At 36.0% G+C, this 25,811-nt stretch overlaps 1 protein-coding gene across 7 annotated transcripts in view; it reads right to left on the bottom strand.

Moving 5' to 3' along the window:
- carmil3 (capping protein regulator and myosin 1 linker 3) overlaps positions 1-25,811 on the bottom strand; it is a 54,400-nt gene that overhangs the window by 23,416 nt on the left and 5,173 nt on the right. For all 7 annotated transcript variants that reach the window (XR_009268703.1, XM_058762245.1, XM_058762279.1 and 4 more), the window contains exons 3-15: positions 14,745-14,795; positions 14,583-14,642; positions 14,350-14,471; positions 12,824-12,918; positions 10,996-11,066; positions 10,773-10,846; positions 8,391-8,466; positions 7,318-7,406; positions 6,988-7,082; positions 6,270-6,356; positions 3,957-4,066; positions 3,125-3,202; positions 2,796-2,872 (exon numbers count right to left, since the gene is read on the bottom strand). Coding sequence is in view for 6 of the 7 variants with exons in the window: in XM_058762245.1 (XP_058618228.1) it covers positions 2,796-2,872; positions 3,125-3,202; positions 3,957-4,066; positions 6,270-6,356; positions 6,988-7,082; positions 7,318-7,406; positions 8,391-8,466; positions 10,773-10,846; positions 10,996-11,066; positions 12,824-12,918; positions 14,350-14,471; positions 14,583-14,642; positions 14,745-14,795 (1,085 nt within the window). In the remaining variant the exon portion in view is untranslated. The remainder of the gene's footprint in view (positions 1-2,795; positions 2,873-3,124; positions 3,203-3,956; positions 4,067-6,269; positions 6,357-6,987; positions 7,083-7,317; positions 7,407-8,390; positions 8,467-10,772; positions 10,847-10,995; positions 11,067-12,823; positions 12,919-14,349; positions 14,472-14,582; positions 14,643-14,744; positions 14,796-25,811) is intronic.

The raw sequence follows: 25,811 nt of genomic DNA, 5'->3' as shown, positions 1-25,811 counted from the left end.
GAGTGCGATCATCCCTTCCACTTTACTACTAGTTTTAACACAAAATAAACATGAATGAACTTATGCTTCATGTAATTGTTCAGTCTGTGTTTCAACCACAACAAGATGTCAATAAAACAGCTTGTAAACAAAATGTCACGTAACATTTCATTTACCTTCATTTGTCCACAGCTCATTAGTTCACTAGAGAAATTAAGTGCAAAGAAGAGCGTTTCGTGAAATATTAGACTACAGTCTAATCACTAATAACTCATCACATTTTATTTTACCTGTTAATTATGTCTTAATTATTTAATGTATGCTTAAATAAATCTAAAAAATGTTTTAGTTATAACTGAATTTATTTAAAGAAAGAGCAAATTTTTTTAATTTGTTCAAAATTAAAAGCAGTTTTATGTTTTTTTTTTTTTTTCTGCTGTACCGAAACCATACCGAACCATGACGTCAAAACTGAGGTACGTACCGAACCATCATGTTTGTGTACTGTTACACCCCTACCAAATTCACAGTACCCATAAAAGAGTAGACAAAAAGTACCCGGATGACCTACTACTTTCAGCATGATTCTGAAGTGTGCATACGATGGACACTTTACTATCCCATGAGGCCACAGGAGAGGATTTATGAATGGCAGTGACGTGACGCAACTGACGCTAGTAGGTCACATGACAGTAACAACATGGTGAATGTAGTACGTTCAGATTAAATTCATACTATATAATAGAACATACAATTTTACGGACGCAAGATAATTACTTATTCAAAAAAGCAACTACTCAGGAGTATGCAATTTCAGACACAGCCACTGTATAGAATAATGTATCCCGCAATGCGTTTGACTTTAACTTCCATTTTCTGTTAGATGAATGAACTGGAAGTAATAAAAAAACTGTAATGTTTATCCGTTCTTGACTCAATATTTGAGTCATACATTTTCAGACAAAACTGGATTAATAAAAGAAAGTTATGAGGTCATGTGACAATGCAGCATACTCCATAAGGCTTTCTGTTACACTAACTATTTTCAACAAATATTACATAAACAATATTGCACTACTGCACATCATTCAGGATGTAGTAATCTAGTACTTCAATTCCAACACAGCCAAAACGCAAGACTATTTCAATCTTCAAACACCCAATCATTTTCAAAAACGTATCCCTCTGCAAATTGGAACCCAATTAAGAACAAACACATTTGCAGGAGGTGCAAAGGATGAAGAAACCTTCCAATTTCAACAATAAGTTCAGCTAAAATTAGCCTCATTTTTCAGAGAGTTTCTCATAATGCCGTTAATGTGCCAAGAGGGGAGATGGAATTGCTGTTCGGGTTCAGAGGGAGTCAGACAGGAAGATGGATAATTGTATTTCTGTATCTCCTCAGCCTACAGCTTCTTCTCGCATGCAGGCACATGCACATTTACTTGCAAAATCACAGACTTCTGTTGTAAAGCTAATTAGATTTACTAGATTGTTGTTAGAATAAAAAACATTGTTTAATGAATTTACGAGGATTTACTGTTTTTCCAAATGTTGATTTTTTTTTTTTAGATCACTTTTGGAAACATTTTTGTCACACAAAAACATGTTTTCTTCTGATGGTGTTATAGTGGCTGTATTACCATCTGTGCAGCATGCAGGTCCATCAGCTCTATCTGATCACTCATGTCCCAGTTTAACTCATATTGCATCTCTGCAGGCACTCTTCCCTGCTGGGAAACCCATTTAAAACCAGCCTCTGATGAGAGCTGAATCCAGCGGTAACCATAGTTAGTAGCCAATCTTTATGGTTACTAACAAGTCCAAGCTGGTCTAGATGCTTGTTCAGAAAAAGCATGAGCAGACTTGATGTTGATCTAGTCCAAGCTGGTAAGAGCTTATTTTAGTATCAGAGATAATATTATAGTTTTTATTAATTTTTTGAATTAGTTTTTATATTTATATTTTCTGTTTTCATTTTAGTTAAAATTTTAGTAATTTTATAGTGTTTATGTCATTTATATTAGCTTTTGCTTTTTTTCTTTAATATTCTAAATAGGTTTTATTATTTTTTTAGTCTTAGTTATTTAAGTACATAAAATTAAACAAAATGAAATGAGAAATACTGCCTTGGCAACTTGCTGAAACAAAATAAGCTTAATGGTTTTGATATTTTATTTTATTTCAGTTAAAATTTATTTTATTTAATTATTTTCAGTAACAAATATGTTTTAATGACTTTAGGTTTAGCTAACTATAATACTATGCTTTTGTTCTGTACTTTTTTGTATCCAGTTACAAAAATAATTACAAAAATGTATTAAATTAAATTAAGCTTAAACCTCACTAATTATTATTGACTGATTTATATGTAATTTATCCAAAATAATTCATTTGCATTTGTCATAACAAAACTAAACTTAATAGAAAGATAAATAATAGAAATATAAATAAGTTTTAATATTTGCAGAAATAAACTTGCATCTCACGTAAATTTCTTGTTTTAATGATGTTTTGATATGTTTACTGAAAAACAAAACAAAATGAAAAATTTTCCATCCAAGACCCCTGGCCATTTTAAGCTGGCATAGCTTCGATTTTATATACAGTAGTACTTTCCTGCAGGATTCTACTTTTTAACCTTAAACTCATTTAAAAATCTGTAGAAAAGTGGTTCCTGAGGAACTGACTGAGATGAGTCAAACTGACTCGTGACGATGTGCGTGGTTGAAGCAGGCAAGTTTAGCTCACCTGTGAGGCTGACTCAAACGTGACAGATTATCATGCGAGAGCTAGTGGGTGGCAGTTTAGCTCACCTGTGAGAGAAGGAGTTTTTGGACAGGTTCAAGTAGGAGAGATCGGCACAGCAGCCTCGCAGTAGAGCTCCAAATAACTGAGAGGAAATGGAAAGAGGACAGAAAACAGAAGAAAAAATAGAGAGTGAGGGAAGGAGAGTGGCAGCAAAAGAATAACGAACATTAGTATAATTCTGCAATTAAGGACCATTAAATGTGACAGAAGTATCAATATGAAATCAGAGACAAATTGTTGTCTCACATCCCGGGTGCAATGACATAAATCATGGTGAGTAAAAAGCAGTTTGGCAATAACAAATTCAGAAGGATGAGACACACTGTCAACTCACAGAGTCTACGGTACAGTCGGTGCCTGACAGGTCCAAATGCACCAGGCAGTTCGGCTGTGCCAGGAACAGGTACAGATTCTGCAACGAGGAAGAGTATTGAGGCTGTTAATAGCAGTGTGTATGTGTGTAGTGTGTATATGTGTATTGTGTACCTGTCTCTGTATGTGTGAGTTATTTTCAGCATCTGTGTGTTGGTCCTCACAAAGACAGCAAAACCCAAAAAACTTTGTGAGAAGCTACCTAATGGTCCCAATGATGATGACAAAGCTTTATAATCTGAATACATAATCTAGATAATCTAAATACATGTATTTTAATGTAAAAAACATATTTTTGTGTCAATTATTTTTTGTTTAGCTTATATACATATATACACACACACACACGCACACACATATACACACAGACAAAAAATCTATAAATTATATAAAATTGACACAAAAATATGTAAATGTATAAATATCTATATTTAATGCTGCAGTTCAACTCTAAGCACTACAACACTACTTTTTCCACTTATATAAGTTATGGCGTTATATAATTTATGGCATTTTAAATTTTTTATGTTATGTTATGTTATGTTCAAATGTAGTTTAATGCAAATCGCTAAATATTTAGATGCATATTGGCCCCAACGTACCTACTTTCTTAGTAACTTGTTGTGTAAATTTAACCAGTTTAAATTACGAGTAGTTCGTAACTAGAAATGTAAGCTTATTCATTGCTTCCCAAATACTGCACTAACCACTACACCACAACTTTAACTATAGTAAATTAATTAATTTAATTACAGAATACTAGAAGTAAAAGTGAGATAAAAACAGGTTCTAACCGTTGCATCTTCTCCAGACAGAATCCCTGGGTTCTTACTCAGGTCCAGATGAAGAAGAGAGTTGGAGTAGTCATCACTGGAGCACAGGGCCTGAGAAAGAGATGTGACACCTGGGAAGAAAGACAAATAAAGGCTGAATCACACAGGAAATTTAAAGACCACCAGAGAAAATGCTTCTATTTTGCATGTTCTAAATAAATATATATATATATATATATATATATATATATATATATATATATATGTATATACTGTATACTTCATTACAAACTAAATTATCTGCATAGAAATTGGAGTGAAATTAAAGAAAATTCTGAATGTCTTTGATGTTTGCAGCACCTGGTATGTCGTCCTTTTACTTTCATGACTTCCACAAGTTTGTTTAAAACCTGATAATCATTTTTCTCCAGCATGATAAAACAAGTATCTTGAACAATTATGCAGGCAAAATCATCTGATTGTACAAAGGAGTTTACAAGATCAGTGTCACAAATTTGGTCAATTTCTTCAAATCCCTACCATTTCTTTGTATTTCCAGGTTTAAATTAGATTTCGAATCCCAAATTTTCAATGTGGCCTCAGACTTTTGGACTCAACTGTATATTACCACTAAACCACAACAACAGACACAATGCTCTGTAAACAGAGTGCATTTTCATTTTGTTTCTGAATACATGAAGAAAATGCTGGTGATTTCCTTTTGTAGCGTCAGACAAAAAGACAGCTCAACTAACTCTGTTAGGTGGCAGCTTGCCAGTGAACTCAGCCAGTACGCATTCTCACCAGGGAGTAAGAAAAACATCCCATTGCGCTTTCTAAAAGGAGGAATTTACTCATCAAAATGTTAACCACCGCAACCTTTCATGATCCAGTAGTCTTTGGTTTTGCTTTTATATTTGCTGTAGTTCATTTTTTGATGTGTAAATTCTGTTTTTACTGCTGATAGGATGCTGATTTTACTTCAAAGTTCACTATAAATCCCAACCGGATGTGGCAGATGCCAAAATGAAACATCTCAGTTTGAAATGAGTTGTATTCTCTCATGGCACAAGTTCATCTAAGTTCTGTATTCAAATTTAAAACTTCTGCAATGAACTTGTCACAAATCAGATTACAAATAAAGATTAATGATGGGAGTTATTTCAAGTGGATGTTGATTCATGGCGCGTGTTAGAAGGCTATCCATCTATCCACTCGGTTTAAAACTGTATTGATTGAAAGAGAAAACCAGAGATTTAGCAGACCCTGGAAGCAGCCAAGGATGATGGTAATTGAGCCTGGGCTCTCTAAGAGAAGACTGGCTTTTTGGTCATGACTCTGAAGCTCTAAAGTGAGATGCAACTAATCCATCGATAATCGTACTGATTTAACAGAGAACAAGAAGCTGATTCTATATCAGTAGAGTGAGAATCGTTATTTTGCAGCCTGAAATGCTACACAGAGATTGTGTAACAGGGTAAGCTGAATAGATCTGCTATGGCCTGTGTGTGGGATAGACTATGGTTTCATAGTTTAGTTTAGTTTAGTTTAATTTAATTTTATTTCATTTTTGCATCAAGTTCATGGGTGTGTAATTAATGGGAAAAATGAAAAAAAAAAAACAATTTTATATTTATATTTTAACAAGTTATTCTGAGCAGACAAACAAACCCTCTTTTATTGAGTACTCAATAAAATATAATAATATTAATAAATATAATAATAATAATAAGTATAAAATTACAAAACTATATGTGTATGTATCGATTTATATTTGTATAATATATGAATATATTGTTTAATATTAAAATTATTGTTTGTTTTCATATTTGATACTTTGTTTATATATATATATATATATATATATATATATAAATAATATTTTATATATAATGTATAAATCTTAATATTCAACAAATAATTATTAAAGTTTTGTTTAATATTACTTATACATATACAGTTTTATATTTATTTTAAGATTTCTATAACTGTAACTACAAATATTTGTTTATTGTTATATTATTATATATTAATATAATTCATTAAATATTTAACATATATATATATATATATATATATATATATATATATATATATATTTATTTTTAAATTTATTATTATTTCATATTTTAAATTTTAATATTTCTAGAAATTTAGTGTAGTTATGGCATCTACCAGCAAGAGCTAATTGGACACATGATCTCACATGAACTTTACAGGCTTCTATTTAATGCTTGTTCAGACCTCTAGTGAATTGTAATTGTGGGATAGTTGTTATAGACTTAACCAGCAGAGGGCGCTAAACCTCTAGGGACACATAGCTTCTGCACACACCCTTTGAAGACAGCGACGTCTTAGAGAGGTTCAGTAGACGCAAGCCTTTACTGAGCCGACACACCTGCTGGATAAGGTTAGACACCCCTGTAAGGAAATATACATTCACAAACATTAGATCAGTCACAGACCAATTTACATACAGCATATTATCACGCACCTTCAGGCAAACACTGACATTGTTGTAGTTACGTTCACACATGCACACTCGTGATGTGATCAGCACTGACATGTGTCAGGCATGATAGCAGTCTGAAGATCTGGCACTGAAGCCTACAGAGGACATATCAGTGTTGGGGAAGCTGCTTCTATTGACACCACAAGCTACAGACAAGAAGTATCTAATTATACTGAAGCTACATAAAGGGGAAGTATCATTTCTGAGAATATATACATTGCCATGCTATTAATATGCAGTTAAGATGGTAGTGTTACTTTTACTGTACAGCACATTCAAAACCACAAAAACACACACATTAGAAATAGCAGAGCACACACACACATCTCAAAGAACCCATTTTCAAATCAGCAACAGAAACAGCACAATAAGTCAGCAAAGCAGAGACAAGAAAGAACAAAAAAAAAAACACCCACTCAGAGACAGAAATAGCAGATGCACATGCTGATACAGAGAGTGTAAAAACAGACAAAGGCAGGTAAATAGACAGACTGGAGAGGAGAGAGGTATAGCAGAAAAAAGAGACTTTGATGCATGTACCTTGGTTGTCCAGTGTATTGTGGGCCAAGTTAATGGAGTGTATGACTGATGCTGGGTTTTCTGACAGGGCAGTGGCCATTTTCTGTGGGAAATCTCTAAATGACAGAAAGAAAGTGAGTAGAAACGGAACCGCAATACAAAGTACTGCGCTCTGGGACAGACATGAAATACAGAGGCAAGGACGTGGCAGGGGAATAAGACTGGGAACGGCATAAAGGGAAAAATGACAGTGACAGAACAAGAAACGAACTTTTAGATGAAAAGAAAGAGAGTAAAATGGTCAGAGTGATGAATAACAGAAAGAGAGCAATAGAGAGATTTATAACTTACGCTTTAAGGCCCACATTTTCCAGCGTGAGCTCCTCCAGACTGCTGGATTTACTGACAGTGTGCAGAATCTGTTCTACGACCTCTGAACTCTATGTGTGTGTGTGTGTGTGTGTGTGTGAGAGAGAGAGAGAAAAAAAGAGGGGGAAAAGAAAAAAAGCATTAGAATTCAATTCTTCAGGAAGACCCACCATAATGACTGTAATCTCATGCATATGGACACAGATTTTAGGCTGGAAGATCTATTTATATATTTACACTACCAGTCAAAGATTTAGAATAGGCTGAATTTATATGTTCAGAAATACAGTAAAAACAGTACAATTTAAAATAACCGTTTTCTATTTTAAGACGTTTAAAAATGTAATTTATTCCTCTGATGGAAAAGGCATTACTCCAGTCTTCGGTCTCACATGATCTATCAGAAATAATTTTAATATACTGATTTGCTCCAGACAGTTAACGCTTATTATTTGTGCTCGATTATTAATATTGGTTATTAAAACCTGTTTTGGATGTTCAATATTTTTGTGCAAACTGTCATACATTTTTGTGCATACTGTCATTTTTTTTCAGTGTTCTTTGATGAATAGAAAGTTCAAAAGGACATTTATTAAAAATATTATTTTTTTCTAAATGTCTTTACACTCACCTTTGATCAATTTAATGCATCATTGCTGAATAAAATCATTAATTTATTCTTTCTTTTTAAATCTTACTTACTCCAAACCTTTGAAAGATGTGTCATGGTTTTCACAAAACCGATAATAAAACATGATTCTTGAGCACTTACTGTATATTAAGTTTTACTGTATTATTCATCAAACAAATGCTGCCTTGGTGAGCAAAAGAGACTTCTTTCAAAAACATAAAAAACCCTAATTATTCCAAATGAATACCATATTCATATATCAAGGTATAGTAACATGTTACTTCAAAGAATATGATCGTATTACTGTCAAATTAGTTTCCAAAACAGCGTGTAGATACAACCCTGATAATACCACAGTACTTTTTTTTAAACAAAAACAGAAAAACAAAACAGGACTCTTGACAGTGGAAATTGTGATATTTACAATGCGCAAGTCTTTGCAATAAAGTTTGGTGAACCAAGAGTTATACGCCATGGCCGCCACAATCACCGCAAGGTCCCTGTGACAAAAAGAGACACAAAAGAGAAAAATCAAAACAAATTGTCACAGTGAAGTGCTGCAACAACCAGAGGCGTTCTCTCACTTTCCTCATGCAAGCTCTCCTCAAGACTAAAATAGAGATGTTATTATTCAAGAAAAATGATAGATTCAGCAATAAATGCTCCCTGAGAGGAAAGCCAGGAGAGGAAGGGAAGGGGACAGTGTGGATCGATGGGGAAACTGATGCCAGGTCAGTGAATTACTCAGTGCAATGTGTCTATGATACAGCTTTTAAAGTTGGCCCTGAGCCTAAAACCTTTTTTCCTATAGCCAGGGAACGGAGAAAAAAAAGGCGAGGGAAAGAAATGCAAAAGGGTTTCTCCTGTTGAGTACGGCTGATGGCTGTGTTCTCATTTGCAGCTTCGTCATTCCTCGGTTTGGATGCTGTAGTGAGGCTGTAGGCAGTGTGTACTCAGCTGTTCTCTCCTTCTAAATGAGAGTTTCTCTGCCTCACCCGCTCATCGCTCTCCCTCTAGATGTTCTAATGGAACAAACGCTTAAAAATCAATGACATAACATCCTCAAGTCAGATGCAGCATCGAGATAGTAGTCTAATTTAGTGTGCCTGTTGGTGAAATAGTGAGAAACAAAAGAACGGCAGTTGGATTGCTCTGCAGTATCAAGGCTTGTTTGCCGATTTATTGTCTAAAATGTTCTTCTTTTGCAAATACTTGATCTTTAACTCAAAAGGCAATACAAATAAACTCTTCCCTTACTTCATAGAAATATGCCAGTGACCACACTTGCATGAACATTATTTTCTGTTGAAAATCCAACTGAAGATGGCATATGGAATATGGTTGCTGGACTAGTCTGAGCTGGTCATTAACTAATCCAAGATGGTAATTAGCTGGAAGCTGCAAGCTGGTAGAATATCTTGGAACAGCAACAAACCACTACCAGCTGGTCATGCCAGTTTTCGGTGCATTTTCTTATTACCTGCTTGCACCAGCTAATGACCTGCTACTATTATATGACATTATATTATTTTCTATACTAAACACAGTATTTTAATCATATCATTAATCCTCACCAGCACACAAAAATGCTTTGAATTGCAAAATACACTCTAAATAATATGTAAATCTATCCAAAGGAATTCATAAATAATTCATTATATAATTTATAATTGATAAATAATATATTTTTCACAATATATAATTTACATATATTATATATAACAATAATTTATATATATATATATATATATATATATATATATATATATATATATATATGCAGACACGATAAAAGCAGATTTTCCCTAAAAAATGTAGGTTAATAAAAGAAGAAGAAAAAAACTTAATCTGCCTTTCTAGAAATGGTTATATTGGCTTAATCAACTTTTGTTAAAATGTTTGCATGATGCATTTGAAATATGGCAAATTCCAACTAGAAATTTCACATGCATGTATATGTGGTCAATGATGGAACTCCAAAGAGGCAAAGCTAAATTACACCAATCATTTGAAAGAGACTCAATAAAACCACTCAAAAATATATATCTGAAATGACAAGCACTTTGTCTTGTCAGGCAAAAGCTCTTTTTAAAATTCAAAAATGATCTTTAAGTGGTCGCACTCCCATTAGAGTTTCATCATGTGACTGCCGAAAAAAAAAAAATCCTTTTTTCTGCAGATAACCGGAACTGCCCTTGAGCAAAGTGCTCAATGAACCGTATCATTTCTCAGAGTCAGGGTATAAATTTTAAGTGCATTTTCTTTTTTATGTGTTAAAGGCTGTAGGGTCGTGCAGCTGAGCATGCAGAGTTGACGTCAATTTTCACAGGTCATATATATATACACATGTAATCCTGTTTCAACAGGAAGAGAGTCGAGAACCAGCCTTCAGACTTCAAACACAGACCAACATCAGCAGAAAATACAGAATCTGATCTGGAATCAGTTAAGGAACCTGACACCCATTGGACGGATGTAAAAAGACACAGCATGACTCAAACCGGGCAGGAAGTCAGCAGGGACGCGACAGGAAAGAGGCAAAATATATTATTACTGTGGCAATTCAGCACACATTCAAAGCAGTGGCTGACGTCAGATTGCCTGTGTCAGTTATCGTTGAAATCCCTGTCAATACGAAGCAATTAATGAAGCAAAGAGTTATCATTAGATTAATCCTTCCAAAATGAAGAAGCTTTTAAACCACCAATCTATTGGACGTAGAGATAGCAATGGAAGTGATGGCTAGCAATTAGAGGTTGCAGATGCAGAACATGAATATTAAGATGAGATGTAAGTTTGTGGCTACCCGCTTTCCAGGTGACTGAAGTCCAACAGGCTAAACTCCCTGTTGTCCTGCGAATGATAGATGGTATCCACATCCTGAAAGAGCAAAAGAGATAGAGGAAGACAGAGAGAGACTCAAAAAGAGGAAGAAAACATATTTAGAGTGCAATAAAAGCAGTGACACATATAGAAAATGGCCTCTTCTCTTGCGGAGGGTATTTTTGTGGTCAATAGGAAGCTCTTACCCACTGCACTTCCTCTTTACAGGTAATGCCATTGTAATCGCACAGAGCTGCATATGTCTCAGAAAAGCCCCCTGAAATAGGAGAAAGATAAACAATATGCTTAACAATGAAAAACTGTCCTACCTACGCTCATACACATAAAGGTTTTTCAATGATTGTTAGAGCACTTAAAGCCAAGAACTCTCTTCTTATCAAGATCTACCGTATTTTTCTTTGTACAGTGTTGTGTTCTTGAGTTGGCTATACCATTTTTTCATTTTCTTAATGTCACTTTATAAGTTCTTCATTGATTTCTGGATTCTTGAAAACATCAGTAAATACGTTTATTGCTAAATATTAAAGAATCAAAAGTTAAAGTTGGATCTTAAAGGAATAGTCTCCCAAAAATTGATGACAATTTAGTCACCCTCAAGCCATGAAGGATGTGGATGAGTTTCTTCATCTCACCCAATTTGGAGAAATGTCGCATTTCATCACTTGCTCACCAATGTATCCTTTGCAGTGAATGGGTGCCGCCAGAATTAGAGTCCAAGCTGATAAAAACGTCACAAAAATCCTGAAGTAATCAACACAACTCCAGTCCATCAATTAATGTATTGTGAAGTGAAAAGCTGCATGTTTGTAATAAACACATCCATTAGTCAGGTGTTTTTAACTTCTGGCCAAAATACCAGTCATTAATCTATTCTTCCTCCAGTGAAAAGGTTCATCCCCTGTTGACTTCTCAAATCAAAGTCTGTTTTGGGGTGTTTATGTGGATTATTTTGTTTATTACAGTTAATTGATGAACTGGAGCAGTGTCAATTATGTGGGTTTTTGTGATGTTTTTATCAGCTGTTTGAACTTTAATTCTGACGGCACCCATTCACTGCAGAGGATCCATTGGTGAGCAAGTGATGTAATGCTACATTTCTCCAAATCTGCTTTGGATAAAAGCGTCTGCAAAATGACTAAATGCAATGAAAAAAACAAACTCATCTACATCTTGGATGGCACTGTCAGCAAATGATCATTTTCGGGTGAACTATTCCTTTAAAAGTCTTTCAGTAAAATTCTCTAATCCTGAGGACCCACTATTTTGCACATTTTGTATGTTTTCTTTATTTAACACACCTGATTCACATCATCAGCTAGTTAGGAGAGATACAGATGTTTTTGATTAGATGTTTTTTTTTGATTGGATAACACATGTGGACCACAGTCAGATTCTTTCCACCATTTACACAGACAATATGACATCTATTTTAATAATATCTGTCAGGAAGTAGGGATATTTACAGTATGTGCTGTCTTCCAAAAACAAAAGGAGATTTAAAGTGTTCTCCCATTGCATCAAGATCGTCAAACAAGACTGTTTTGTTTCTCATCTTCAAGCATATAAAACAAGTCAATCACAAGGACTACTGTGCTCTAGAACACTGCATCTCTCCCTGTCACAACATGAAGGGCATTGAGTAATTTGCATAGTCTTTCTTATACTTAACATCACTGGTTGCTATTATGATTTTACTTGATCTTTTGTATTATTCTTTTTGTTGTTTTCTTAATTTATGTATTTGGCACAGTGTATTTATTCTGTCCTTCACTGTCTACAGCTGCAGCTGGCAAAACAAATATTGTTATATAATTTGTTATGAATAGCAAAGTGCACCAAAACCACCAGAGTTGATGGCATAAATGAAGTGCATGCATTCAAAATATTCTATAAGACAATGGCAGTGGTGTGAAGGGAAGAAAAGAGATTAGAGAGATTAATATCTGGTGTATAATAAAAATATTTATGAGACTATGTGGATGCATGAACTATATGTACTTATATTTCTCTCACCACATGCCCTTTGCGTCTCCACTGAACTCTCAGAGCTGGGAGAAAATTTTCGATTTCCGTCAGTAACATCTCCATCTGCGTGAAAGATGGAGGGGCTGAAAAAGAAGAGGGAGGGGAAGAGGGGGATTCACAATGCATCAGAATCTCAGTTATTCTGACCCAGCATGTGAACACCTGGCCAAAGAGCTGAAACGGGAAAGAGAGCGAGAGAGTTGAACACAGAGACAGAAAAAAGCATTATTATGCATTGCACTAATCTCCTCCTGTCTGAATATGAGAAAATCTCTCAATTAACTGCTCAGCAGTACCTCACACCCCTGCTGCTCTAGCAGATACCGACTCCTATAGGCAGCATTATGGATTCTCCAAAAAACTACATTAGCACTACGAGCTACAGTGCAAAGGCGACAGAAATCAAGATGTGCATCTCTGTTCGGATGGTATGAGCAAATATAGACTGTAACAGTTCTAGTCTCTGCTTCAAACGTCATATTTGCTGACCGTCCGAGGCATATTTCACATCCCGATCTGGTGAGCTTTAATCTGATTGGCCGTTTTGTATACAGTTTCTGAAAATCAGGGCACATAGGTTTCTTTTTTTAGTCTACCTGTGAACAAAGATTTGCTTTAATGGGAAAAAAATGTAATGATAATGGAATTTTCAGGTTAATGGGAAAAAATTCAGCATTAGTTATGTCCACAAAAAAACTTTGCAGTATAATATAGCAAATATAGCAATAGCAAATTTTAGCAGCACTTTATGAACTTAAATGAACTGTTCACCCAGTTGTTCTGAACCTTTATGAATTTCTTTCAGCTTGTGAACACAAAAGAAGACATTTTTAAAAATGTTGAAAACCAAATAGTTGACGGTAGCCATTGACTTCCATAGTATGGAAAAAATCCTATGTAAGTCAATGGCTACCATTACCCACATTCTTCAAAATATAATGTTGTGTGCAGAAGAAGAAATAAACTCATACAGGTTTGGCACAAGTGGAGGGTAAAATGATGACAGAATTTTCATTTTTGGGTGAACAATTCCTTTAATATCTATTAATTATCAAAAAATGCAGCATAACATATACTGATTAATGAGAGTATTATGATTTAATGCATATTACTGTATGTGAGGTTTCTTTACAAAAGTAAAGATTTTGTAATGGTTAAAGAAAAAATTGTATTACAAACATTAGACCTTATGAACTTGTTTTTGTTTTGCTTGTCTTATATAATATAAGTATTTATTTTTGGATTTTAAAAGTTTATACTCAAACTGCTGCACGATTACTTCAGTAATTCTTTCAACAGCAGCCTATTGTGGTATAATCTATTTTAAACAAATATGCCCCTAAATGCAATCCAAAAACAAAGCTTTTTGCTTTTTGTGTCAGTCAGACAGTTTAATCTTGTCTGAGTGGGTGGTTCTTCACCAGAATAAGCTGCAATGTGGACCATTATGCTGTTCAGTCAAAGTCTGGCTATGCGGGACCACGGTAAACCTGTGGGGATCTTGGGACACTTACGTGTAGATGGAGTTGTTGAAGATCCGAGAGAGAGCAAAGTTGATGTGGCTAATCAGCTGATCCAGGTGGTCATTAGACTGCAGCCTCAGGGAATATGTGGACTTGTCTGTTTCTATGACAACCTGTGAAGGAAAGAACACGCTTTAGTGAAGCAAAACGACAGAGAGAACAAGTGAGAGGAAAATCTGGCCACAAAAGCTAAAACACTGGAGCCTAGTAAACACTTTTCCTACTTGATTATCCGGGTGGGTGTTCATTGCCCGAATCTCCAGGAAGTTGAACGTTTGTTCCACCTGAGGTGAAAATGAGCATCTTGCTACATAAGTCATGCTAAACCAGATTACAGCAGTGCTTTGAGACGGAGCAGACAGGTGGAGCGTAATTGCCTACCGTACCTTGGTTGGTATCTTGGGGGCCATGAGGTACAGCCGCCATGTTGCCAAAACCTGAGAGACAAAAGAGAGGATGAAAGCTCAATAAATAAAGTGCAAGATTAAGTAAAAAGTGCAAGACAATGTTCGAAGAAATGATGTTTAGGTGTCTCTGCAGAACAGCCTGTTCAACTGAATCGAATGGTCATGAAGCAGTTTCTGATGAACTTTTACGTTACAGCATTTTGCCTTCTGAACTCTATACTCATAAAGATAATACTACAGTACAACTGCGCTCTTGTTTGTTGAAATGTGAATTATGCAGCACAAATGTATTTGTATAAAGCCTACTGTATCAAATTTGACACGCTAATTTTTAGGGTCTCAGAGATATACCATGATGAAAACGTGCCTTCTGCAGTCTGATTGATCGTTTATCTTTTTTTTAACTAATAAAAGGCCATTTTTAGGTCATGGTACACATTTTTGCTATTATATTTTTACTGATTTTTATAAAGTGAACATAAGAATAACTTTTATATTATTAGTAATATTTTAAGATGAACACTTACTGGACTAAAACAACTTAGGTTTACATTTAATTATCAATTTAAATTTAATTTATACGGATCTCATACTCACAAACTTGTCAGTCTTGGTCATTAGAAGGGGGCGATTGACTAATATTCTATTAGGCCCGTACCTAATTTGCTCATTCTAGAACATATCATTTAGTCCCCATAGATCTGAACACACTCAATTAAGGTAAGACTACATCTAACCAGAGGTCATTACCATTACCATAGAACCAAGTTGACCAACTTAACTTGCTCTAATGATAACTTTATATAATCATGCCATGGTTTCCTGTGTACACTTAGTTAGAATAATTTTACAATAATCAGTGGTTGAGGCTGAACCCTATTTAAATTGGTCAACAACAACACTGTTGCTCTAAATGGAAAACCCCATTATTAGCCTCTAAAGACTAAGTATACATGACTAATGCCGATGTGTTAGCCCAAGCTCTAAAGCATCAGTCGGTGTGCCCCTTTGCTCCACCTAAGCTGTATTTTAGTCCGTTACTAACATGAGTGTAGAATTGTGGTGTTATAAACTTAACGTAACATACTACAGTCAATAATCTCAAAGTAAGTCAGAATAACAATTACACACAATTACATGGTCAATTCAAATCAATACAAGACATCTAATTCTCAAAGATAAACCTAAGAGTAAAAGATGCAAGACTTCTGAAAAATACATAGTATGGAGTGTTACTACACACTCCACTCTATGGGCTTATCTGGCTACAGAATCGTGTCGATCTTATTGCAACATACTCAGATCAAGACAAACATCTTCCAAATGGAGACAGGAATGAACAATTGGAATTTGCATTGATCAAGGCCTAGACATGAAGAGTTTACACCTTTTGGGAATAGATGGCGATTTGCATGAAATACACTGGGAAAGGACACACCCTCTAAAATAAGCAAAATATCTCTAAACTAGGATCTTTATTATCTTTTAGTTTACTTTGTAAGTAGAGACATTTCAAATGATACCAAACATGACTGTAAATATCACTTTATATATAATAACAATATAATAACAACATTATATTTTGCTATTGACCACACTGAGTGAACTGAGCGATGAAGAAAATGGAAGAAAAAAAACAAATGCTTTCCTCCATCTTCTCTCAGTGAGATGTGAAAACAGCTGCCTGTATTTTAATACACTGTGCTTGTCTTGTCTGTATCTCAGAAGATCAAAGTGTCTGAGGTTGTTCTAGTCTTACAGTTCTATAACAAAATTATAGAGAAACTGTGTACACTGGGCACTGCTATGGGTGCTGTTGTTTATGGATTTTGCATGTGTACTGAAGTGAGGCGAACGGCGTTACAGACAGATGAGTAGGCGCAGAGAGGAAGGAATAAGGATTTGTGTGATGTCTGAGGATTACAGAAACATAAAAAGAAGGATTGTACTACAGTATATTTTGAGAGCGAGTGTGTATGTATGTGTGTGTGAAATAGCATGGTGAGGTCTGGAGAAACCTCGTAATCTCATTCATAATTTACATTCTTCATTAGCATACTTCATTTAGGCCCCCACCCCCCACCAATCACTCCCTTCCTCATGATCTAAACCAGTGGATTTCAACAAAGCAGGCCAAGGCCCACTAGGGGCTGCAGGATGACTTAAAATGATTTAAATCAATATGTTATTATAAAAAAAAATATATTTATATTAATGATATATATGACCTTGGACCACAAAACCAAAAGTCAGTTTTTCGAAATTGGGATTTATATATCATCTGAAAGCTGAATAAATATGCTTTCCATTGATGTATGGTTTGTTAGGATCGGACAATATTCACAGTTTAAGTTCTTAGCAATGCATATTACTTATCAAAAATGAAGTTTTTATATATTTACAGTAGGAAATTTACAAATTATCTTCATGGAACATGATCTTTACTTAATGTACTAATGATTTATGGCGTAAAAGAAAAATCTGTAATTTTGACCCATACAATGTATTTTTGGCTATTGCTACAAATATACCCCAGCGACTTAAGATTGGTTTTGTGGTCCAGGGTCACATATTATACAGGGGTCATTTGAATGTTCAGTAAACAGTGGGGGCCTTTGAGGCAAAAAGTTTGAGAACTACTGATCTAAACATCAACCAGTTTCCATCTTACTGCCCTTTTTTCCCTCTCCAACATTCTTCCACTCATCTTCATCATAAAGAGATGTTCTTTGTCTGATCTACTATGTATATTCTCAAATCCTCTCTTCAATTCAACTCAAAAATTCCTGTTTCCTCTGATTCAGTGCAACCCCCACAACCTAGGCCCCCTGGTTTCTTCATCCTCCTTCACTCATCTATTCTGTTTCTGCCCTGTCGCTTTCAATTCTTCAAGGCCTCCCTCCAATGTATTACTAATGGCACCCCACCAAGATGAAGAAACAGAGAGATGGAGATCCCAGATTTCTCCTTAATAAAGACTTCGTATAGGCTTTGATAGCGGGTATTCGTATAGGCTTGAGTTGGATGTTTGGGCGTTTTGTGTAAAGGAAGTTCTCGATGCTTTGTCAGAGTTAACAGAGACACAACCCTTGATCGCGAGATGACATTTTAGAGAGTGCACCCCACCTCAAAACTCAATAACGGGTCAGGAAAACTTAGTTATATAAATATGCCCCTCAAGAAAGAGAGATGACGCAAGAGAGACAGATAGAGGAAGGAAAAGTCAGTTTGGCAACCAGAAAGCGTCGTCTACTCATCAAAGGCTTTACTATCAAAGGAAGCAGACACAAAAGATCGGCACGTAAACAGCTACATTAATTATTAAAGCCCACTGGGGTGTTTGGACTTGACCGAGTTTGCATGGATGGATGGAAGAGGGGGGACCCCCCAATTAAGGAACGGATCAGAATACATCAAAGACTACCTAACACATTGCATGGGTGGGGACCGCGGTTGATCACATGGTAATGAATGCAGCAGTTAAGCTACGACTCGCATTACTCACCCTGCTGTTGAGCGCAGACGGAATACGGCATCCAGCATATAATGATATCAACATTAGTATTCATTATTGGATCCGAGCCCTGTTGAGCAAGCATTTTTGTGAGGAAAACTGCGGAAGACGGGCCCAAGCGAGGTCGGGTTAGTCTGCAACTACTCATCCTCCGAGTAGGGGGTCAGAGGTCAGGCGGTTTGACTGAGACGGCCACCCACCAGATCCACTCGTTAAGGTGCGAAAAAACACTTTCATCCTGCGATCGCAGATGTGGAAGGTAGACTGGACGACTTCAGTCCGTGGCTTTCATAGACCATTCGAGCCTGAGGAGATCAGACTGGTTCAACACGTGCCCTAAAAATCACCCACCACCTCTCAGTACTGACTTCAAAGAATGAGAGATATGAGGATGTGTGTGTGTGTGAGGGAGGGGAGGTTTGTGTGTGCAGAAGGGAGAGGGTTTATATTAATCATACGATGTCAGGGATCTGGCTTGACACTTCAAACACAACCCATAATTCAAAGGGTGCTGGGGACATGTCAGCGCTATGCCCAGGAGACTCGAAAAGAGCAGCAGATTTCTCCAAACATGCCCCTGTACATCTCTTCTCAGACACATCACACCGACTTGCTTGCACGCAGGTATCATTGCCTAAGACGGACCCATTTCGGCTGTCAACCTTTGTAGGTGAGAGGAAGAGCGTGGATCTACTCCCGCGGCAGGTCCGCGTCTTAACTGTACTGAACTTAAGAAGCGAAGAGATGAGAGGAATAAAGAGTGAGAAAGGAGGATAGAGAGAAGGACGGATCAGGGCTGAAATGCCGTGTGCTCCAGATTCACTGATGATTAAAAGTCTTGGAATCAAAGCAGCTCTGTAACTAAAGCCCAGAGTGAGAGAACAAGAGAGGAAATAAAAGAGAGATAGAAAGACAAAGACAGAGAGGAGGGGCTAAAAGCTTAAGACTGGAGGAAGTATGTAGTTTTCTGCATTGCAAGTCTGTTCTTAATGAGTATTTTAGTCTTATTTTTAGTTGAAGGGTTAGTTCACTCATTCATTTATTATTTACTCACCCTGGTGTTGTTATAATGCCTTACATACTTTCTTTTGGAACACGAAAGGAGAATTAAAAAAGTTTTTGCTCGTCCTTATAATGGCAGTGCTGTGCTGCTGTGCTAATAGAGCTTCATGAATACATGGTTGTGCACGTAAGACCAAAAGCCAAGGTTAGGATTTTTGTTAAATAATACATTTCATTTTAGTTTGTTTTTCATGAAACCCTTGTATACTCCTAAAGCACTTTCTCAAATTTTAGAAGGGATTGGAACAATGCCAGGGTGAGTACTGTAAATAATCACAGAATTTTCCTGTCATTTTCAAGACTTCATATAAGTGTAAATTGACATACTGCATTAACAATACAAGTAGTATAAATAAGTTAAACAAAGTATAAATTAAGTATTTAGTTAATAACAGCATAAGTAAATTTATCTTATATTAAGAATTATTATTTTTTATTTTTTTCTAAATCAGTGTTTTTCCAAGAAAATACCTAAACATCCTTAAAAGCAAATTTATTTGAGAAGCAAAGGTATGTAAGATAATAAGACGTACAACCTGAAATTATTCATAATAACAAATATTATGTTTGCACCAACATACAGCCCCGTTGTGCTATGGGTGTCCCGAGTTCGAATTTTGACTCAAGGACCTTTCCCGATCCCGCCCCCCTCTCTCTCCCACTTCGCTTCATGTAAGCTCTGATCTGTCATATCATAATAAAAGGCCAAAACGTCAAAAAAAATCTTATAATTGTAACAATAATAATTACAAATATTATTATTAATTTTAAAAAAATTAATAAAAAATTAAAATTTAATTTTATTACCATTGTGTGTGTGTGTGTGTGTGTGTGTGTGTGTGTGTAAAGTCTAAATTCATTTTTCATCATCAGATTTCACCATTTTCTCCATGTTTCTTGTAAAAAGAGGCTCTAATATTTAATAAACTGATGCTGGTCAGGACTCATCCTCATATAAAATAAAATCAACCGCTTTTAAGCCACTACATCAACATGTCTCTGCATGGGGTGGGGAACGGATTTTGGCAGCTGAATTGCTTGCCATTGGATTTTGTTCCTCCCATGTTTCTTATACAAGCAGGTTCCAATATTTATCAAACTGATGCTGGTTAAGATTCATCCGCATACTTTCAAGCCACTACAAAAACATCTCATAGCATGGGGCGGTGGAACAGATTCCAGTAGCTGGATTTATTTATTAATTTATTTTGTTATTATTTATTCATTTATTTGCTGCAGTACATAAATAAATATGGATTAAAGACAAAATTGACACAGAAGTTTTGCTTGCTACAGTGTAAGAATCTATAAGCCTGAATTTCAAGGCAACATTCAGAATTCAAATTGAAATGTTACTGTGAAACAGTAATGGCCTTTGCCCTCTCTTCAGAGTGCTCTATTCAAGTGCTGTCTTTCACAGTATGGCACAATGATGCACACTTTTGAATGGAATCCACTCAATCACTCAATTGTGTATCTCAAGTATATTTATCTGTTTAAAAGATCATTTTAGGTATTTAGAAAAATACTCTCAGCTTTAGGTCATACTCTGTAAATAAACAAACCAAAAGGGATACATTTCGCACCGTATCTCACTCCATCTCTCTTCCTCTTCGGATGTGGATCGGCTTGTCTCTTGCATCACATCCGTCCAGACTGCAGTGCAATCCCCCATAGTCACTGCCTCTCAACATCTCCACAGGTTATCCTTGCACCGCAGACTTCTCCTTAAGCGCCTCATATCACATTACTCGTCTTTACCCCGCCACTACTATCATAATGCAGCAGTTGTGCAACTAAGATACTTCTTAGACCAGAGAAAAGCGCATTACCCTGAGCGGTACACTCATAATCCTTGTTAGTTATTATATTTAAAGATCTAATGTGAACTTATCAGCACATTAAAGGATTATTCTGGGTTAAATACAAACTAAGCTACTAGCTGTAAACAATATATTGACAGTTATGCAGTTATAATGGATGTCTATGGGACAACAAACAACAGCTGCACCATAGACTTCCACTGTACAGTATGTGCATTTCTGTAAATATGATGTTAATGAAGTTTAACTGGTATTTTGGTATACACAACAGAGTGCTGCTTTAATAAAGATCATAATTCGTATGTAAAAGTTAAGTTTACAAATCATGACATGAATTTTATTTTTAGTCAAAAAGGCATATTTTACGATAGTTTTTAATACCATGTTTTAAAAAAAGAACATAAAGACAGTTAAGGTCATGAAGCTGTAAAGTCATAATACTACAAGATTAAAGTAGTAATATTTTGAAAATAAAGTAAAAATTAAGATAATAAAGTAGCATTATGACATTAAAGCCATAAGAAAAAAAAAAAAATATATATATATATATATATATATATATATAAAAGGGGCATTCTTGTAAAATGTTTTAGTGACTTTCTTCATTAAAGGCATAATTATTATTGAACCATTACAATTTTATTATCAAAATCATAGTTTTTTAATTATTATTTTAATGTGGCACTAAAATGCTGTAATATTTAGGCTAGGTGCTGTGACTGTTCACTATTTCACAGTTTATAGTTTTATCATTTTAAAGGCCATTTTAAAAAACGTTTTGCAATTGGTTCTGCAGAGTGGCAAATGCACTTTGTCAAGTAAATTCATTAGAGTAAGTAAATTCCATAAAATATAATTAAAATGAGGTCATAAAACTGCACACATAAAAATTATATAATTAAAATTAAAAATTGAATTATATAAGAATTTATAAGTTGTTTTAGATGAATTGCAAGTCACCACCAGCATTGTCAACGGCCCAATAACAGTCATACACTTCAAAACAACAAAATCTTGTGAGAAATAAAATCACTGCGTCTGAATTTAAGCATGCCACTAAGCCAGTCATTGCAGCTAGGAACGTTCCGCATGAGTACGGTCCAGCAGACAGGGTGGTGGTGCGGACAGCCTGGATCTGAAGAAGTCTTCACGTCACTCACTGTGGCGATCACAGCCTTTAATTGGCCTATTATTCCACAGGAGAGGAAAAACTAAAGCGACAGACCGAGATAAATAATTGAAGGGGAAGAAAAGGCGACATTTGGGGCTTCAAAACAAGCAATCTCCTCTGCCGCCCACCCCCTTGCTAGCTCTCTCTCTCTCCATTGCCCCCTCTTGCGAGCCTCTCCCTGGTGTGTTCTTGTTCACCCAGCCCAGCTCTTATCCCATCTCCACTTCCAACATCACTCCATCGCTCTCTGCTGTGGGTCCACAAAATATGTACTCTGTATGTGTGTGCGTACATAAAACTGTGTGATCTCTAAGTGAACATGTACAAAAAAGTGTGTTTGAGAGATATTTTTTAGTGCTGTGCCCCAAGGCTTGAGCTGATGTCTTGCTGAGTGCTCTACACAGCTGTATTGGGGCCAGAGGTGTGTGTGTGTATGTGTGTGTGTGTGTGTGTGTGTGTGTATGGATGGATGGATGTGGAGATGAGGGTGTAAGCTGGTACAGTTGGCATCCCACCACACACACACACACACACACAAAGCCCCTGGGGTAAAGGAGCAGCGAGTGACAGACCACAAGCAAATAACTCTACACTAGATGTGTGTGTGTGTGTGTGTGTGTGTGTGTGTGTGTAAGTGTAAGTGTCCTTTTGTATACCCCCAAGCTCTTGTCATAGTGTCGGACCTACATTTAAATTTGCTTTGCTCTTTGGGCACAATTTCTAACCATCCACAATCATAAGCACATTAAACTACTGAAAATACACACTTGACATCAATCTGACAGAACAGAGAAGCGAGCCTGAGTAAAGCATATAATGTGAAGAACAGAACAATGACAGAGAAAGAAAAAAGAGCTGTCTAAGACACAGCGGAGAGGGGGAAGGGGGAAGAAGATGCTAATATAAATGGACAGAGTCAGAAAGAGGAAGAGAAACAAAGGCAGATTGGCAGGAGGGGTGTGGGTAAAGGGATGGTTCACCCAAAAGTGAAAATTCAGTCATCATTTACTTGTACTGTAGTCTGTATTCACTTTTAATGAATGGAAAAGAGCAGCAGGAACATTCTGCTAAACTTTTCCATCTGTGTTCCACGGGTTCGAAATGATATGTTGCTGAGTACTGACTGAACTTTCAATTGGGTGAACTTTCCTTTCCTTTTTTCTCTTTTAAGTCCCCCTGCAGTCACTAATTTTATCACTTCAAACTTATCTTTGATAATGAAAATGACATACTTAAACATTATAAGCATTTCTTCATGCCTTATCACGGCTTAAATATATAATTCTACACCCTTATCTCATTTATTATACACGGAACCATGAACATGCAAATTAGTCCCTGCCTCCACTCAATCACACCAGCTCAGAATACCTGCTCCACTTTCACTTGGTTAACAGAAGCAATAAACACTATACAATGGCAAGTGACAATAATGGACTCATTTAACCATATATGTTTGAACCAAATACTGATTCTGAAGAAAAAGTCATCTACAAGTCAATGTATCAGAATAGTAATGCGTTTTATGTATCACTCTCTACATCATTAGACACATACGGGTAACTAATATCATTAACCTCTGGCGTAACTAAGTTATCGAACAGCAAATAAGGTGTAGCTAATGTAACACAAACCATGTTCCTGTTCGCCATCTCAGAGAGTTACCTTCTGAAAATCAGCAACCTTAGTTAGAAATGCTTTGCTAATGATATAAAAAATCCAATCCCAGTTGACGAGCTTGGTGAAATGTTTGCGACAGCAGAAACAGGGTTGGGTTCGAACCACATTTTTAGAGACTGTTTTGCTACACTGCAGCTTTAAGGGGAACACGCTGAGCAGTGGTGTTAACCAATTTTGTCTTGAAGCATATTAAAAACACCAGACAAACAGTGTTAAAAATAGATTTTCACCACAGGGGGTATTTAATAAAATAAAATAAAACAAGATAATTTGAATACATTTTACAAGAAAATACTATTTCAGTTATTCTACTTCAAAATTGTGTTAGTTTCCAATTCTTTTCAATTATTTGTGAGATTTAGCAATATCTGAGTAAAAATTGTTTCAATATCAAGCGTAAAAAAGGAAGCTCTCTCAAGGTTTGTGTCAACAACAGTCCATTGACACTCATCAGGAAATGAGTCTGATTCCTCACCTCAGTCACCTCCTTCACTCTATATGTGTGTGTGTGTGTGTGTTTGAAACCAATCTGGATGATTAATTTAGCTTTTGTGGCTCCAAACCCTGGCATTTCAAGTCTCCAGCTGCTTTCAATGGTCTTGAAGTGACTATCACACACACACACACACACTGGCATTCTTATGCCACCTCTTCTCTCACCATCCTCCATCTTGCACACACTCCCTATAGAGTCGGTTGGTCCCTCAGACCCACAGAGACTCAATGGCCGCAGTAATGCTCACAGCTCAGCAGGGGTCCGGTCTCCAACGATTTCTGTTTGTGTGTGCGCACCATCACACGTACATTGCTTTTATCATTGATTCCACTGCCCATTCTCCAAATGGACTTGGCAAAAACAACCCAACCAGCAGGCAGTAAACACTGCACACACCATTACAGAGGAGGAAAGGTTAAAGTCTTGGGCTCATTGTTTTTGTTACCGCTGCACAACAGAAGCACAAAATAAAGGCACAGAGTGGATGCACACGTTTACCCAATGCTGATGGGTTTTTAAAGAACTACTTCACTCAAAAAAAAAAAAATGAAAATGAAATTTTGACATAATTTCAAAACTCATCCTCATATTGTTCCAAACCTGGATGACTTTCTTTAGTGGAACACTGTTTCAGAACAGGGACAGAAGCTTTCAGCCATCAGTAAACACCAGGCTGCTTCAGTTAATATCTGAATGGTCTGAATGAGTCATTCACGAATCAAACTAATTCAGTTTTTGAGTTCAACACACTGCCTCAATGATCCAGTCACAGCTAACTAGAAGTGAAGATTATCAGTGAAGGACTTTTTAAATTTCTTAAATAGCCTTGCACTTCAGTCTGTTTATGACTTTGGAAGAAGTAAGAAACATCACTGTGGATATTTTATGGTGCTTTTGCATTCTTTTTTTGAGCCATGAAAGCTTCAGGTTTCTTTTGTAAGTATATGGAAAATAAAGAATTATACTGAAATGTAATATATGACACATATATATATTGCCCTATATCAAGAGTGATATTGCTATATATAATACCTGATAGGTGAATATAAAAATTTGTAAATAAAATGTTTATATGTAGACCTTAAAGTGCCCCTATTATGGATTTTTGAAAATTACCTTTCATGCAGTGTGTAAGTGAATGAAAACATTCTGCAAAGTTTTAAATCTAAAAGTGCACCGTGTATAAAGTTGTCTTTCAAAAGAAAGAGTAGACTCCGAGTCATGAAAACGAGTCGTTTTTAAAGTGAATCTTTAGCTGTTTCAAGGTGACGTCAACATGAAACATTAGCATATTTATGCC

This window comes from Onychostoma macrolepis, chromosome 02 (genome assembly GCF_012432095.1).
Source record: "Onychostoma macrolepis isolate SWU-2019 chromosome 02, ASM1243209v1, whole genome shotgun sequence".
In the NCBI taxonomy this organism is placed as follows: Eukaryota; Metazoa; Chordata; class Actinopteri; order Cypriniformes; family Cyprinidae; genus Onychostoma; species Onychostoma macrolepis.
The sequence above is the reverse complement of the archived record's forward strand: the minus strand, read 5'-3'. Positions and strand labels throughout refer to the sequence as shown.